Below are 12,970 nucleotides of genomic sequence, written 5' to 3' on the forward strand. Positions count from 1 at the left end.
ACCCGCCCCCCCGCCCACAAGTTAGAGACATTGCCCAGAGCTGAGGATCTCTAACTCATGGCACTTTATGTAAAGTACCCTGAGTAAAGAGTGGGGCCCTAACATCTGCCTGCATTCGAGATGTCATCATTGCTTGATTCCAATTCTACAATGCGGAAGATTCTCAGAGGCGACGGTGAAGATCCCAGCTGGTTCTTAGGCTAGGCCCATACCAAACCAATTCATCATATTAGAGGGAATTTCTCCCTGCTTCGACCAGGCAAACAACCAGCAGCTTGGAATCCTGGATAAGATTTTCAAAGCCCTTTTGCTAACACAATGGCCCAAATCCAACTCAACTTTTAAAAAGATCAGTAGGACTAAGGTAGCTTACTTTAGATGTATACATAGCATTTTATTAATTTTAGCAACATATTAAATTTAGATCCTACATCTTCCCCAGGAGACTTGTAACTCTCTGTAAGTCGCAAAAATGGCAAAAGAGAAGAAACAGAACCCTTGCAACTTTTATCTTTGTAGCCTAGTGGTTAGGGAACTTGCCCAGAGAGGTGAAAACATGTTATAGGCCCTTCTCACTCAGAGAGAGTTTGAACCTATGACTGCTTACAGACATTAAAAAAAAAGAAATGTGCTTTATTGGAAAAAGCAGTACATTGATTCAGCCTGGTTCTGCAGTGTCTGTATAGATTGGTTGCTTCAGCGGGGCTTTTTGGGACTTTTATCAAATGCTGAATCAGTTGGCTATTAGATAAAAGTGCCAAAAGGCCCCACTAAAACACTTGATCTTTACAGATGTCAGGTGAGCCGGGTCCAACTAATGTGCTGCCTCTTCTGAGCATGCACTGGGCTCGGTGCAGGAGCGCGCCAAGTTTAAAATGAAGCGCTGTTTGTTTTGGGTTTTTCTAATATCTGTAAGCAGCCTATATGTATATCCCAACTTCAACAGCTCTTCTGTGTTCCTGTCAACAGAAAAGTTAATCATGGCTTTTCTGAGACTACTATTTCAGGGACTTACACAAAATGTACGTGACTTTTTGGGGGAGCGGGATCACTGCTGTGCATACATGATCAGAATGCATCCTCAGAAGGGCAAGTTGAGTTGTGCAAGTGGCAGACAATGCCAATTACAAGGTTAATGTTGCACACATAAAGCAGAGTTGGATTTCAACCAGCCCCTCTAGTGCTTCCAGAAAGGAAGAACAAAAGGGGTGTGAGCCCAACTAAAGTAAATGCATTTATATTTGAATTATTTCTTGTGAGCTCTTCTCTTGCAGTATTCACCCAGTTGTATTGGTGGTCATTATGGCTATGTTTATGTTCAGTGTGGAATCCAAGATATGTGATGGAAATCGTAGAAGCTATGCCTGTTATACATTCTGATGGGGATATTTTGTTTAAAATAAATTACCTTTACAAATGATTGCCTTCAAATGGCAATTTAGAATCAAAAGCTTAAATGTACATCCTGGGGAAATAATGCTAGCTCTGTTAGGTAATATAAAACCAAGAGAATTTGGTTTGGATGAATTACTATATATTCATATGCCTTCCATGGAAAAAAACCTGTCCTTATCAAGTGTACTGTTTTCTTTTTGATAAAAAAATAGCATGTATATTCAACAAGCATTTTAAAATTGTTTCTATTCTTTGATATGACTTATTTTATGATGTTTTGTTTATAGTTCTGATGAAATAATGTAATTCTAGGGGGTTATATTTACATTTTAAACATGCACATTTGATTGAATTTAGTAAGAATAGGCTTAAAGTTAGCAAAGAAACAAGGCAAGCTTTACAAATATGGTTGCTAGAACTGGATGGAACTCCTTTCTGAGTGTACAGTTGGAAAAAAATCTCATCATTCTCTCTGGAATACTTCTAAAAAGAAACTGTGTTCAGGTCCTTGTACTGGTAATAGTGGTTATTTCCCTTCGTTTTATATATATTGAGTTTACCAGGTATCTCTGGAAAGCTGTCAGAAACTCAGATTGCATATAATTCTGATTAGTTGCACTCCTGTTTGCTTAAATTATCTGAGCCATCAACTGTAACTGTTCCCATATTAAAATTATGCATCTTCCTCTCATCTATTGTATACATTTATGAAGAATTATTGCCCTATGTTGTGCAATTCAGTTTTTCAGAGAAACAGAAATTTTGAGGCCAACACTCAAAGATGTTGGCTGCCAACAGAAGTAACTTCTGAAATGTTTCCAAGTTCTCTTTGGGTAGGGGACACGCATACAGTCCCTGTGGTGCCCCCTAGCTAGAACACTATAAAATTGCCATAGCTGTATGCAGACAAAGCTCTCCAGCCAGGAAACACTACAAGAAATGTTGGATATGTTTCCTTTGTCATCTGTAAACCAATGATGATGGATAGAATTGGAGGGTGGTGAGCTCGCTCTAAAGCATGCTCTCCTGCCATTGTCAGAGGTGGAATACTGGGCAAGATGGCCCATTGGTCTGACCCAGTATGGCATTTCTTATGTTCTGATGAAGCTGCAGTGATCCCTGGCTGCACTCCCTCCACAGGAAGGGGAAATGGAGGGGACAGGAAAGCAGAGGGTGCCAGAGTGGAGTGATAAGCAGGAGGGTGGTAGGGATTCTGACACTTCCTTTCCTTCTCTTCCCCCAGTGGCAGAGGGCAAGGAGGCAAGCAGAGCACTATGGGATAGTGCAGGACCCTGTCACCATACACGCATAACAAAGTGAAACCTTTCACAGTACAGCTTTCCCTCGTTTTTTTGTGTTCTGTATGCGTGAATTCACTCCTAATGCAATGATCCTTTTTATACCAAAAATTAATTATATGCAAAGTAAATTCACTCATGTGATTGGTGTGGTACAAACCCACAGTCATCTGCCTTGTGCAGTGCATTGTGGGAGTAATGCACACCAAAATATAGTCTCCATTGTGCATCTGCTCCTCACTCATTGTCTGTGACACATGTTTCTGTAGTTGCCATCCCCATTATGGCTTTTAAGCATCCCTCTAGCTTATCTCATACCCCTCTTCCTGGTCCATCAATGAAATGCAAGAGAACTTAACTAACACTGGAGACAAAACTGGAGATTTTGAACCGTGCAGAAGCTGGTGAGGGGCCAGAAATGTAGTAGAAATGAGTCTGAGGGTCAGTATAGTCGAGGTCTTGGAACATATCCCTATTTGTTACATTGTAAAGTGGGTTCTCTTTATGCAAATTTGAGTTATGCACCATTTTCCAGGAATGCATTTACAGCATAAAGTGAGGGAAACCTGTAGCACCTCATTTAAAGAGATACTATTTTGGAGTGCTTCAGCTACTTTTTGGACTATTTCAAAGTCCATGTACATTGTCACAGCTGGCCCATTGTAATGTTTCAAAGGCATTTGAAACATTTCAGTTGTGACTCTTGCCCACAACATTTCAGTAAAGTAGTTAAAATAGTGCATTATAATTGTATGAATAAAAACAATATAACTTTAATTTGCATGATTTTTCTTCACAATATGATAATTTTGCAGCAGCATAGCTTTCAGAACAAGTAATGACACATTCTTTGACCCCAAAATCTGTCATTCTGAATGAGAAGTGAAGAATGCAAGCAGACGATTAAGGAGGTATCGTGGACAAAGATATCAAGACAATGTTCAGTAAAGCATGTGTGTAGCTTGCATTGTTTATTGTTCTCTATCACTTAAAAGATGGCAGAAGAAAGTTTTTAAAAAGCATTTGTGAGGCAGTAATGGAAACAGTGATTGTAATAGAAGGGGATTAGGGGGGAAATGAACCTGTGGTAAACCTGAAAAAAACACAAGAGACCAAATATTTCCATATTGTGTTTGTTTGTGTTTATGCATATGCATGTACATGCCTGTCAGGTTTATGTAATTATTACTTGTTGAGCACAAGCAATGTTCTTGGAACCTATAGGATAAGTACAAATGCAATCATTGCACTACAAGATGTTGCCCCCGGGCATTTCCAATCTCTTGATAGCTTAATCTTTGCAACTTCAGTGACATTCTCATAATATAAAGATTTGCATGCTATGCACTATTTTTTTTTAAATATACAACAAACTGATCAAACCAGTACTTTCCTATGTTTTTCACAAATATTTCATAATTGTAGAAGAATGACGAGGCTTGGATTATGGTCTCCTTTCCAAACTCTGGAGGGGAGTGTGTGCACTGGCTTTTCTGACCCATCCTCTTTAAAATATTGCTCTCTTTTGCCCAACCTTTGTCTCCATTAACCCTATCCCCATACTTGTTTCCAGTTCCCACTGCTTCCTTGTCCCAGTTTTTCACCGCAGGCTCCTCATGTTGTGTTTTAACCACTATGCCAGCAATTTGCTTACCAGTCTCAGTTGTCTTCCTGTTCCTCAGCTGTATATTCTCTCTCTTTACATATCCTTTTTTCCGCCCCACTGGCCCTCAAACTACACCTTGCACAGTCTCAGATTCTCCTTGGCATCTTATCTAATCTCACTCTCGCTACGACTTCTGATTTCATTCCTCTGTTTCTCTATCCTGTCTCCAAGGCCCAGTTTCCCTTTCTCCCTTTGTCAGCCTCCAATCTAATTTTCATCCCACCCACTTCTTTGTCTCAGTTTGCTACCTCTGTTCATCTCCCCTCCAGCCCCATAAGCCTGACTCTGGTCCAGCTTATGGAGCTACATATGAATTAAGCAGATTCCTCCTCCATGCTACCTCGATCTTGATAGTTAATCACAGAGGTCAAAGAAGAGAGAGTTTCCTTGGACTTAGTTCATATTCCTGGACCAGATCTAGAACATCCCATACTAGCCCTGACCTCCCACTTAAGGGAAAGTCCCGCTCAGCCATGGTTTGGAGCATACCAATGTGACTGTAGTCCTTGGGAATTCTTGCAGCTGAGGATGAGCCAACTGACACTTTTCAGAAGCTAATAACATGGAAAATATGACTGGAATTTCAAAGTGATGACAAATGACAGGTCCCTGACACAAATCCAACACCCTGCTAAGTTTCAAATCCATACTCAGAAGCTTTAAGGGATGCCAGAGCTAGTCTTTCAAAGAACAGGGCGCCAGAACTTTTAAACATGGACAAAAGTGTGTATTTTCTGAAGCCTTCTTTTCAGAAACAATGGAACTCTTTTGGCAAAAGTTTTCCAGAAGACTTTAGCCTAAGGCAGACAGCCAGCATGAGAAACTTGAGCTCAAGCAGTTGAAGTTGTTCAAAATTATAAGCTACTGACAGCAGGGTGAGAAGAGGGGAAGTGTTGGGCCATTGTAAAAATAGGCAGTGTAACTAGCCTTGCCTATAGTAAATGTACATTTACACACAGACTCAAGTATTTCATATACACTTTTTAGTAGAGAATGGGTATACTATAATGACACCCATTTTTTGCAGATGCGGCCTGTGACAGGATCTTGACCAGCTGGAAAAAAAACAGCCTGCCTGACCTGTCCAGGCCTTTAAGAGCTGGAGTTGCCTGTTCACAAACCCCTGGTCCCCACTGCACCTCCTTTCTCATCTGCCATGTCTTTCAGTTCGGGAGGCCAGTAGCAGAGATTGGGTGCTCTCACTTGTCATAGTGTTTGCTGGGCTTCTCCCTCTTCTTCCTCTGTCCTGAACTTGTGGGCAGTTCTCCCTCTCAGGTCCATTTCTGTATCTCCTTTCCTTGATTTTCAAACCTTGCACCTGTAAACTTTGTTGGAGTCTCAGCCTGGCTTTAACCCCTTCTCTCTGGCTGGGGCCGTTAGCTCAAGGTCCACTGTTCTGGTCCTGGCTCCTCAGCCTGAGACCCACCTCTGCTCTTCTCGGGCATTGTTCTGGCTCTGGGCCCTCAAGCCCTGTCTCCAGCCCTCCTAGGGCATCAGTGGGACCTCCACTTGCCCAATTATCCCAAGCCCAAACCACCAGTTTAGTTCATAAACAAAGAAAACAAACAAAAAAAGAGCTAAATGTCCACTTAGCAACAGAAAGTCCCAGCCTTTGGTAAGATGCACAAAAAAGTGGAAATTGAAAGTAGTATTCTTTCCAATGATAGTCTCTCTCCGTGGGCAGTAAAGCCTCACCAGTAGGCTGCTTTTCCTTCCTTGGAAGCGTGTGTGTGTGTGTGTGTCTCTCTCTCTGTTTCCCTGCAGATGGGTTGCCATGCTTCTGCTTCATGAACTCCAAGATGCAGCTTCTCCTGCCTTTTTCCAGAGACTCTGACTCCAGTCTCTCTCAGATGCTCTTCCCTCCCCTATTTCTGGTCCTCTGGTTGGGGTTTAGGTATCCAGGTATATCTTCTCCCTCTCCCGGGGCTCAACTCCAAGCACCTGTGAATGAGCCACTAATCACTAAATCTGTGAGCCATTACACTACCCACTCTTGCTTCTTTAAAGAGACTCCTTTCCTAGCCTCCATCTCTCTCTCACTTCTCAGACCCTCTTCTCCATCTCTCTCTTTCCCCTACATTGAATAACAGGGTGAGGTCGCCTGTTACATATCCCCCTGGCTTTTTTCTGTTGGCAGGGCAGGCGAGTGTTTGAGGTTCTACTTCGTTTTCCTTGTACCATCTTGAAAAAAAAATCCATTTTCACATTTTTCCTCCCTGGACGGTATTCCATAGTAAAGCAATAGGGGTGTAAGCTTAAATACCAGTGTATAAGTATAGTACTATCTGTCTTCATCTGCTGTAGCCACTGAAGGGAGGCATGATCTGTAACCACTGTAAAGTGTCACTGTAGCAGGTAACATCTTCATGTTTCTATGACTCACTTGATTGCCAGGCATTCCTTTCCGATCATCACATACACCTTCTCAGGAGGGTTTAATTTTAAATTACTATATACCACCAGTCTTTCTTTGTTACCCTCCTTTTGGGTCAGCACCACAGCCACTGTCCCATCTCAGGCATCAGTATGCACGATGAATGGTTTTGAGAAGTTGGGTGCATACAGGGTGCTGAACAGCGAAGGGCTCTCTTTATCTCTCAGAATGTTTTCTCCACTTCTGGTATTCACTATACTTTTATAGGGGCTGTCACCCATAGAAGTTCAGTTAATGGTGCCATGAGTTCCAAAAAGGAGGGCATGAACTTGCAGTAGTAATTTTCTCGGCCCAGAAACACCCTTACTTGCTTTTTGTTTTTCAGAGAGAGGGCATATCTGCCCTTTCCCAACCTGAAACCCTAGGTAATGCATTTCTTTGTTCCCAACATCAACAACTGGTGGTTGTGTGGTAGAGTTTCAGCCACATCAGCAACATCAGCACTGGTGGTTGTGTGGTAGCGTTTCAGCCTGCCATGTGGTAGGTCTGAGTTCAAATCCCAGGTGGGGTGCTTTGGGGGTGAGTGAAGCAACAGGGAGAAATTCTTATTTCACGGTTAGGGCGGCTAGGAGCTGGAACCAACTTCCAAGGGAAGTGGTGCTGGCCCCTACCCTGGGGGTCTTTAAGAAGAGGCTGGATGCCTACCTGGCTGGACTCGTTTGAGTCCCATTTCTCTTTTTGGGGTTTTTTGTTGTTCTCCCGCCCTGGCGGGGGGTCGGGCTAGAAGATCTACTAGGTCCCTTCCGACCCTTAATCTATGAATCTATGAATCACACATTTTCTGGGATTGGCTGTAAGTCCTACCTTCTGAAGTTCTTGCAGCACTGCTTGAATGGCTCTGAGGTATTCTTCCCAAGTGGTAGTAAATATGATCACATCATCAATATACACGACCACATACTCCCAGTGTGGTCATCGTATCCTGCCCATTGGTCACTGACAAGTTGTGGTGGCCCCATTTAACACAGATGGCATGCACTGGAATTGATTAAGCCCCCACAGTGGCAAAAACTGTCTTTGGTCCTCTGAGGTAAGGGGTATTTGCCAATAGCCCTTTGTAAAGGCAAGAGTCAATACATACCACACCTGTCCAATACACGTCAACATTTCATCCAGCCAGGGCATCAGATAATCATTGAATTTTGCTAGTCATTGATCTTACAGAAATCTATGCATAGCCAAAGGCTCCCATCTGGTTTTGGCATGGCCACTAGGGGACTCCTCTACTCACTATGGAAATCTTGGATGATTTCCCACTTTCATGTGCATCTACCACCTCTTTTATTTGCTTCTGACGTTACTGCGGGATCTTTCTCTATGCCTGTCTTGCTATTTGTCCAGGGGATGTTAATATATGATAAATCGCTCTCTTAGCTTCTCTGGAGCATCTTGGAAGTCCCCTACTAACGTGGCTGCTTGGACCCATTTTTGCTGGTTAGCTGAACCCCTAACTCTATCTTCCAAACTCTGGCTTCTTCTAGGAACGGTTCTAATTCCAGTTCAGCTGGGTACAGCATAACCCATAAAGCTTCTCTTGCCTTCCAAGGTTTCAGAAGATGTATATGATATATTTGCTTAGTTTTCAGTCTGTCTGGTTGGTATCCTTATAGTCTACTGGTCTGACATGGCATATGACTTCATAGGGCCTTTGTCATTGTGCCAATAAATTTGAGTCCTGGTTGGACAACAACCAGGACTTTATGTCCAGCTTCAAGCCTCCATTTCTGAACCCTTCTTTTACATTGTTTCTTGCCATATTTGTGCTTCCTGAAACTGTTCTTGAATCTGCTTCCCCATTTGTCCTAGCTCTTCTCTGAGCTGCAGGATGGGGTTTGTCATAATCAAATCCAATATTTACCTGGATTGAAATTCATACAATACAATAGCTTAAATGGCAAGAAACTCATTAAAGGCTGGGGGCTTCCTAAACTGCAAACAGTAAGGGGGCCAGCATCTGCTCTGTGTTGGAATGCTTCAGTCACTGAATTTCCTTATCATATTTTTCAGAGTCTGGTTAAAGCATTTCACCAACATTTGTGGTGAAATACAGAGGTCCTTAGGGTTAGGTACAGACAGTCAAAAAGCCTGAGGCTGAATCGATTCAGTCTTTGCAAGTTAGTCTAAACTGCACAGATTAAACTGAAACAGAAGTGAACAGACATTACCTTTGATTCAAGAAATGCAGCCACGTGGCTCAGGCCAGAAGCCAGGGGGAATGCTAGAGCACAGCTCTCTGGCTGTGTGTTCACTTCCTCTTCCTGCTGGCCACTGGATTAACACCATTTTTGTAGCAAGCAGAGAGTAATAGTGAAATCAGACATGCAGAAACTCTTTTTCCAGTGATCACTGTGTTAAGTAGGAGAAAAATATAAAAATCAGTTGTATCTAGTCCACACTGGTAACTATGCTGTTGCTAGCACCAGTGGATCTGTCTCAGTGTGATATGACGGTTAGAAGCATGTCTGTAAATCCTAAAGGTAGTTCTAACCACAGCCCCAAATTGCTTAGAAGTACAGATTCAGTTGTCACTGGGGTGAGCTCAGGTCTTTTATTATTTTCAAGATAAATTGACTGCTAGGTGGCACAGTTTTTTTTTTCAATTAGGATTTTAGACCACCGGTGCTACTCACCTGCATGGCAACACATGTTGCATTGGAACTTTTTAGTGACAGTAGGGTTTAACACTTAGTTAGAATTTCCCTTCTTCCTGCTGGTGTCCCAAATGTCTTAGGAAGTTGTGTTTATGTAGTTACAAATTATTATGGAAATACTTCAGACCAAAATATGTTATTTGGTATGCCACATATTATAGTAGCAATTACAGAGTACTACAGAAACAGTAATACAATGAATTAACTGTGAGGAATAGGTGCACCTTTTTGCTTGAAATCTACTGGCCATTTCTGAACAAGTTCTGTTCTGAAACTATATCCTGTTTAAAAGACAAAAGAACATGGAAAGCATAACCAAAGTTTCTACAGTTTTCAAATTAGTATTGCTGTTTATGTTGCAGTGTTGAGACAATCAATGACGGGAATTTTCACATAGTGGAGCTGCTAGCCATGGATCAGATTCTGTCTCTCTCTATTGATGGAGGAAGCCCCAAGACCATAACCAACTTGTCTAAGCAATCTACTTTGAATTTTGATTCTCCACTTTATGTAGGAGGTAGGAGAACAATTTCATTTACTATTATATATGTTTTAGCAAATGTACTTATGTTGTTGCGCTGATAAATCACAGTAAAAGCTCACTTTGTTAAATTAATTCCCAAATATGAAGCTCAATCAGTTAATCTCAGTAGTTTCAATTTTGAGTGCAACGCGTCTGTGACAGTCTAAAAGTGAATCAAGTACTTTTACAAGAAAGGTTTTAGATGAAGAACCAGATACTGTCTAGTAGATTTTAGCTGTTGTTCCCTATCAATAGGGAGAAATGATATGTTATACAATTTTATTTTTGTGTGGTTTTTTGCACAGGGCTAAAGAAGTGCATAGCATTCTATAGACAAGGGCAAGAGACAAAGAACTTGATTGCTGCTTGGCCTATTGAATAGTCATATGTGGCTATGTAAATGGATTTAAAAATACTTCCATCCTCGTTTCATAAAGCTTTATGTCTGCTTTACACTGTGTGTATATACAAGTTGACAGTATGTAAGGGAGTGGAGTATCTACAGTGTCTGGTCTAAGAAGCTTATAGGTGAGGATAGGTAAATCTACACTGTGAGAGAAGTATGTCTGCAAGAGGCAGTTCTGAGCACTCCCCGCCCACCTCCTCCCACTCACACATTCCAAACCCAGAAATGTGATGGTGAAGCCTCTCCAGAAACATCCCCATTTGCTGCTGTTGAGACCTCAAACTCTGATGTGCTATAACACAACGCCCAGATCCTTTTCAGCAATGTTACTGCCAAGCCAGTTATCCCATGTTCTGTATTTGAGCTTTTGATTTTTCTTGTCTGTGCTGTACCTTACATTTGTACCTGTTCAATGTCATTTTGTCATCTATAGTCTAATTCTTATTTATCCAGATCAATTTGAATGTTAATTCTATCCACCAAGGTGTTTATATCCTGTCCCTGTTTTGTGTTGCCTGTAAATTTGATCAATGTGTTTTTTATCCTTGTATCCAAATCACTGATAAAAACTTGAAGCAGCACTAGATGCAGAACCGATCATGGTGAAACCCCCACTTAGACCTCCTGCCAGCCTGACAGTAACTATTTATAGTTACTCTTGCTTGTGGTTATTCAGCCAATTACAGTATTATATAACCACCTAATGGTAATCCTGCTTAGCCTACATTTTCCAGCTCATGTATGCGAATGGAATGTTGGTCATGGTGCTTAGTAATGTCTAGGTATTTTATGCGCAACTTGGTCCCATACTGGTTACTCTGTGAAGAAAAGACTGAACATGTGTTTGGCACGATTGGTTTTTAAATATTTTAGCTGGTTGTGAATGCCCCATTATCCTCCAGATAATTACAAAATTGATTATGAATATTATTCCCAGTGCTCTGACTTTTCTTAGCTAGCTCCACCAGCATTCTGGGGTGAATTCCATCTGGTCTCAAGATGGTCGCTAAGGCTGCTTGCTCAGTTCTACAGCTTATTTTTCATATGAGGTCTCAGAATCATTTGAGACCATTTGAGACCCTTATTTTTATTCACTCCATAGTTTCTATGAAAGTTTCTAGCCTTTAAGGTTATAAGTACCATCTTTCTTGAAAACCATGCCTTCTTCAAGAACAAAATTATATGATGTATCATAGCAGTACATGCTTTCGGCTTCATCCAAGAAACTTCAATGAGAATCATATGTAGGTCATTTATACATTATTTTATATGCAGTTAAACTTTCTTCCTCTTCAGTGCTAACTGAGGATGACACATCAATCTCAACATGAACCTAAAGGAAGAAGTTCATTTGAAAACAGTGTTAGAAATAATAGACAGACACTTGAAATCTACCACATTCTTCTAAACCTTTGATGGATGGATGCATCCAAACAAGGCAGGGGTACTCTTCTGAACATTTTGTAGTTTCAGACCATGTAGCACTGAACAAATAATTTACTATATGTAAATATTTAGAAATTGAGGACATTCACTTGGCCTGAAAGAAGTTCTTGCTTCTAATGGGCATCACAGCTCAAATCTTGAGGAGCATACCTATACATATTATTAAACAGACATGGGGGGACCACATTATCTGGCTTCTGGTATGAAGTGATACGTTCTTGTATTCCTTTCTTTAGTGCAGCTAGAATACTGTTTTCCCCTCCTCTCCCAACTGACATTACTAAGGAGCTGAGATAAGACAAGGGCTCTTAAGATAGGATATTGTGTGTGGAGTCTAGCTGTTATGTCCTTCACTTCCCAGAAATATGCCCTATGTTCAAACCTGTGTAAGTGAGGGGTCTTTAAAACTTCTCTCACCTTTTTCATGTGTAAGTGCCCTAAACACTAAATTAATATAGCTGTTGGGTTAAAACATGGCAAGAGTCTCTCATTCTCCATTTTGTGACCTACCCAATTACATCGCTTCCCAGAGGAAGCAGGATCCCAAATCTGCATAAGTAGCCCAAAATGCCACTTAAGTACCTAACTTAACCATGTAAGTGTTAGTTACCCATTTAAAGTTGGAGCTCAATTTAGGTCATCCTGTCTCTTATAGAAGTGGGATAAAAGTAAAATCTCAGACTCCAAGCCCTTTCAAATGTTGTTTGTTTCCTATATGAACTGCAGAACCTAAGTCTATGTCTAAAATGGTGGCCTTAAGGTATAATCATAATCTGAGAGAAGCCTGTTTTCTGATTCTGATTTGCTTGCTTCTGAATTCTTCAGCTGTGAGAGCAGCTCCTCATAAAATTGTCACCTTTCATGAATGAACTATTCACAGAATTATCTTTGTGTGTTTTCTCAGTGTCTAATCTGAATCTTAAAATCACGTCTGGTAGGGGTGCACTGATACAGATCTTGGGGGCCAATACCGATAGCCTATTTTTAAGGAGGCATATCTGCCAATACCAATCTGATTTCAAATACAGCTGCATTCAGCTGATGAACTGATTGTGGTAGAAGGGGTGTGGGGTGGCAAATTAACTTCCTCTGCTGTGAAGGAGGGAGTGGGGCAGGGTCAGACTGCCCAGCCAGAGCCGGGTACGTGAAGA

General features: G+C 41.3%; 1 protein-coding gene across 1 annotated transcript in view; it reads left to right on the forward strand.

Annotated features, from left to right (window-relative positions):
• SLIT2 (slit guidance ligand 2) overlaps positions 1 to 12,970 on the forward strand; it is a 629,104-nt gene that overhangs the window by 607,630 nt on the left and 8,504 nt on the right. The window contains exon 34 of the mRNA XM_019526063.1: positions 9,807 to 9,961. Within this exon, the coding sequence (XP_019381608.1) occupies positions 9,807 to 9,961 (155 nt within the window). The remainder of the gene's footprint in view (positions 1 to 9,806; positions 9,962 to 12,970) is intronic.

The sequence above is a fragment of the Gavialis gangeticus genome, unplaced genomic scaffold (genome assembly GCF_001723915.1).
Source record: "Gavialis gangeticus isolate Ggan-Ray unplaced genomic scaffold, GavGan_comp1, whole genome shotgun sequence".
Taxonomy (NCBI): Eukaryota; Metazoa; Chordata; order Crocodylia; family Gavialidae; genus Gavialis; species Gavialis gangeticus.